The sequence below is a fragment of the Montipora foliosa genome, chromosome 4 (assembly GCF_036669935.1).
Source record: "Montipora foliosa isolate CH-2021 chromosome 4, ASM3666993v2, whole genome shotgun sequence".
NCBI lineage: Eukaryota > Metazoa > Cnidaria > Anthozoa > Scleractinia > Acroporidae > Montipora > Montipora foliosa.
The window spans coordinates 47,805,243-47,810,242 of record NC_090872.1 but is presented as its reverse complement, the minus strand read 5'-3'; the positions used below and the strand labels follow the sequence as shown (position 1 = coordinate 47,810,242).

The 5,000-nt window shown below is 36.9% G+C and overlaps 2 protein-coding genes across 2 annotated transcripts in view; both read left to right on the top strand.

Moving 5' to 3' along the window:
• The window catches only part of LOC138001500 (phosphatidylinositol phosphatase PTPRQ-like), a 6,734-nt gene extending 3,248 nt beyond the window's left edge, over positions 1-3,486 (top strand). The window contains exons 4-5 of the mRNA XM_068848115.1: positions 257-568; positions 3,419-3,486. Of these exons, the coding sequence (XP_068704216.1) occupies positions 257-568; positions 3,419-3,486 (380 nt within the window). The remainder of the gene's footprint in view (positions 1-256; positions 569-3,418) is intronic.
• Positions 1-5,000, top strand: part of LOC138001499 (cell adhesion molecule DSCAML1-like) — a 124,561-nt gene that overhangs the window by 98,123 nt on the left and 21,438 nt on the right. The gene's annotated exons all lie outside the window — the stretch shown is intronic.

Genomic DNA, 5,000 nt, shown 5'->3' with positions numbered 1-5,000 from the left:
GTCCTTACAAGGAAGTCCCTCAGGTGACTCTTATTGTCTTAGCCATGACAATGAAAATGGCACCTGTGGAGTCCACGACGTTTAATGAAATAATGTGCATAAAATTACTGAAATATTTAAAAGAACTCAAGTTTCATAACAAAATGAAGTGCAAAATAGGAAAATTGATGAACTGCAAAGTGCATGTACTTTAAGAAAAAGTATGTGTAAAAAGATGATTTTTGGTCACCTTTTTTTGTTTGTGTTGTATAAATAGTTCCCAGCTCTGATCCAGTCATTGTGAAAGGGCAAGATGGAACAAAAGCAGAGGATGCTCACACGATTAGAGTTGTCTGGGAGGAAATACCAGAAAAGGACCAAAATGGCATTATTACTGGCTACACAGTGTTTTACAATGAGACAGGTCAATCTCAATATTTTAGTAAGAATGCAACTGCAAGTCAAACGAGTGCCTTAATTGGTGGAATGAAACCTTTCACCAAGTACTGCATTAAAGTAGCAGGCTATACCAAGGTTGGAAGGTCACCATTAACGGACCCATGTTATGAAGTGGAAACACTGCAAAAAGGTATGTAAACATGTACATTGAGACTCTCATTCCACAGAAGTGTGCATTAGCCTGTATTTGACACCTCACTTAGAAAACTGGGTACTAAGCATTAGAAATCGTTCAGAAGCAGGCTAATGCAAAAGTAATAAGTAATGTTGCAAAATTAATTATCTCTGTGAAAATGTACCTTTCTATAACGTATGTTTAGAGCTGATTTTTTGGAAAGTGGATTTCCATTTTAATGGCACGCCATGTGTAATGTCTGTTCCTTGTACACGAACAACAGCTAATTTCATACATATTGCGAACGTTTTAGATGTCATGTGTCAACCAGAATATACTTGTTTAACTCAAATTATTTGTACATTGGTTCCAAGATTTTTGTAGCGTACCATAAAAAGTGAAAGGGTGAAAATCGCACTGTTTGATTTGCCAAATTACACTATACGTAGGTGTGTTTTCGACCTAATTCACAGAAAGCACTGAGATGGCTTCAGATTAAGTCGTACCACAAACCCCACAAAATCCAGTTCATCGCTGTCTGTTTTCCAATCACAGCAGATTGGATAATTGAAGCTTTTTTTTTTTCAAAACACCATATAAAATGCAAAAGATACATGTATACGCCTTCTCGTCATGCCAATATAGTAAGTTACTGTATGGCAGCAATACAATGAAAGCCAACACAGATTCTGGACAAAAATGTTTAGAAACACGTTACTTTAACAGTGAGTGCAAAAATCGCTTCAATTTAAGGATTACCTTTTATTTTGTAATAAGTTCCCTTATTGCCTCCCTTTTCCCTTTTCCCGTAAGCAATGTTGAAACAAACTGCAGCTACACTGTATGTTTGTGCCGATGACACTCCTGTACTTTAAATGCACCAAAAAATAGCACTAACTCTCGGAAAGGATAAGAGTACAACATTCAGATGTGTCACATTTTACAGTAAAACTAATTACCCTGATGTTGTCATGTCGCCTTTTTGAATTTATAATTGCCCTGTATTGCTGCTTTTTTTGAATTGATGAAGATGGTTAGAATTGTTTATACACCGGTACATTGCGTTGTTGGGGTGAATGTCATACAGTGTATATGGTGGATGACCACATACTATTCATGGTCTTATATTAAACCATGCAGGGCATTGTCCAACTTTTCAGAGTGAAGTGCTAACAGAAGTCAATGAATTTGCCAAGTGCCATTGAAACAAACCATGTGGTACAAAAAATTCTCGATTACAGATATTGCTGTCATGTCTTTTGTTTTTCCCACCTGGCAAGCAGAAAGACCACTGCCCACTTAAGGGTCAATATTATTGCAGCACTGAATATAGTCATTATTAATCTTAGCTCACCAAAATATTATGTAGTCATTTAGTTCTTTATCTCCATGAAATATAATCTTAACTTATTGAAAATTTATACATGTAGTTGCTCCTGGCGCGGAATTTTCAAACTTCGGCTTTTTTCTGCACTGTGATTACAGCTAATTCTTGCATGCATTATCATTGGTCACAGTCGTTTGTTTGTTGGTGTAACCCTGTTCTGAGTATGGTTTGCTCAGTGACACTTTCTTTGATGTGATATTAGTCCCATGTTCGCACGGAAAAGTCAGCCGCAACCACGACATGAAATGGTACATGTAGGAGGGTTCACGGTGTTTTGAGTACTTGCTTTTCTCTTAACTCTCTTTGTCTCTTCCTGCTGCCTTCTGTTGTTCTTAAAAACTACTGTTTTTTAATGAATAGTCCTTTTTCAAGGATTTGTTTCTGCAGCTTCCATCTCCCAAATGGCTGTGTCGTTTTTGGTCCTCTTCAAGGTACTGTGGCCTTGAGCTGGTCTTTGTAGTGTATTTTTGGAGCATCTCGTGGTCTTTTTCCAGATGCAAGTTGAGAACAGGATTTGTTTGAGAAGGTGGGAGTCTGAAATTCGAGCAAGATGTCCAGCCCATCTTAGTCTATGTCGAGTAATGATGGCTTCTAGGCTCTCCACATCTGCTCGACTGAGGACTTCATTGTTAGTAATTCAGTGTTGCCACTTGATTCACAGAATTTGACGAATCATTTAAGTTTTCGGATGTCTCTTCCATAAAGGACCCATGTTTGACAGGCATACAGTAAGGTAGAGATGACTACAGCGTGGTAGACCATGAGTTTGGTTTTTAGGGTCAGGATTACTGAAGACTCTCTTAAATAGTTTTCCGTACGAAGCAGGGCGGCCTTGATCCGATTATTGATGTCTTTTTCAGTGGTGGGGTTTGAGGTCTAATTATTTTCCATGTACTTTCAGATTCTTCAGGTGCACAGTGGTAGGGGTGTAAAAGGCTTGTAATATTGACACAAGGCCACTAACATACATTAAGGCATGATATTTTAATCAGTTATGACAAATTTGGAGTGAAATGTTGACAAGAGATATTCTTGCAATTATTATTGTAAAAGAGTAACAAATTTTCAAACCAACAGGATGACCGTATGTTTGTTATCAGTGATTAACTCAAAAACAAAAAAAATTAAGACACTTCAATTGTTTTGATTTTGCTGCTCTTAATCATTTGCATGTACCGGTAGGTTACTGTTTGGCATAAAATTGAACTGCTCGCCCAATCAGAGTACCTTTGTTGAGTGTATTACAATTTACGTAATTACAAGGACTACTTACGGTCCTCAAACGTTGTTGTATTCAGTAGTCTTGAAGGATTTCCCAGCTCTGTAGTTTTCCCTCTCACTTTGATGTAATAGGTGGTAAATTTTCTCAAATCAGTCAATAGCCTCTGAAAAGTACTTCCCATGACTTGAGCTTCTGTTTCCGGGTCATCTTGTTGTCTATAATATATTATGTAATTGGTTATTTCTCCATTTTGAAGCTGGTTCCTTCCATGCTACAAGAATGGATGTGGATGAATTGGCCTGTAGCATCACATCCCGTGGATGACTAGGACCTAGAACATACATTAAGCGAGAATTGGTAGCTGATGATTCAAAAGTAGTAGTAGTAACCCAACCCATGGGCCAAAGAGTTCACTTGATTGACAGGACCTTTCTCATTATTATTATTATTATTATTATTATTATTATTATTATTATTATTATTATTATTATTATAACGAATACATTCTTACAAATGATTAATGACGTTGGCATTGACAAAAAGCAACAACACTACAAATGTATATAATCAAAACAATGATAAATCTAGCTATTAGAGCGACATATTTTATCTTTTGCCGTAGAAATAAAATTTGGGATAGCCCAGACTTAATAAAACTTTAATTTTTTGTAGTTGATTCATTTGTATATATACATGTGCAAGTATGTCACTTAATTTCAAGTACCGGTAGATGGTTGTTAATATACTATACATGTACATGTATGTAAAGAGATTTACAACTGTATTTAAAGACAAATAAGGTTTCTATTATTATTTAGTTACGTAATTTCTTTAGCGTTTAAGTTATAAAAATATTGTAGAGCGCTTTATAGTCATGTAAGAAAATAAGCAAAAATATACAAAAATGTTTAAATGCCATTTTCTACTCTAAATATGCATCGATACTAATTTTTGAAAATTAGAGATAAATAGAAAACTACTGACAATAGTTAAAAATATACATGCTTCTTGCAAGAAAAAATCTTCCAGAATATTTTTAGGGGGTATCTTAAAGTGACGAAAATGTTCAAAGAAATCTTGAAACGTCTTTGACCAGGACTGAAATGATGCTACAGTTCCACACTCGTGGATAGCGAGTGGAGGTTTCTTGCAGCACAAGCAAAGGGGCATCTTGTTCTTTGCCGTTCTTAGAGTAGTTGATTGGGACTGGGGCATAGCAGCCTTAAGTCTTGAATTGTAACAGCTCACTCAGATAAGGTGAAGCCATTCCCTCAAGAGCTTTGTACGCTAGATAAGCGAACTTATAGTGGAAACGAAAACGAACCAGCAGCTAGTGGAAATACATCAGAGTCGGCGTTGTGTAAGTCCACAGTCATTGTAGTCGATCAAACTGGCATTGTGGAATACCAAACAGTAATGAGTTGCAGTGGTCCAGATGAGAAGTGACGAACGCGTAAATCAGAGTCTTGGTTGATTCTCAGACAAGAACTTCCTTATTTGCCATGCAAGGAACGCCTTGATGCAAACCTACTTGATGTGTACAACTGTACATTCAGAGACAGACTGACTATCAAACGATGCTCCAAGGTTGCTGGGAGAGTTACCTGATTTGAGGTTGGATGCACCAATACATATACCGTTGACAGCATAATTAGCGATGAGTTGAACCCTATTCCTCTATTTGAGATGCGTCTTATAACCGAGTTTTTTGATGAGATTTTCCGCAGTTTGTGACATAAATGCCATCAAGTTTGAAAGTTAAAGGTGCACCTTTAATATAACCGAGTGCGCTGTGTATCCGAAAAACTGAGGTATGCGATGATTGATTGCGGGCGAGT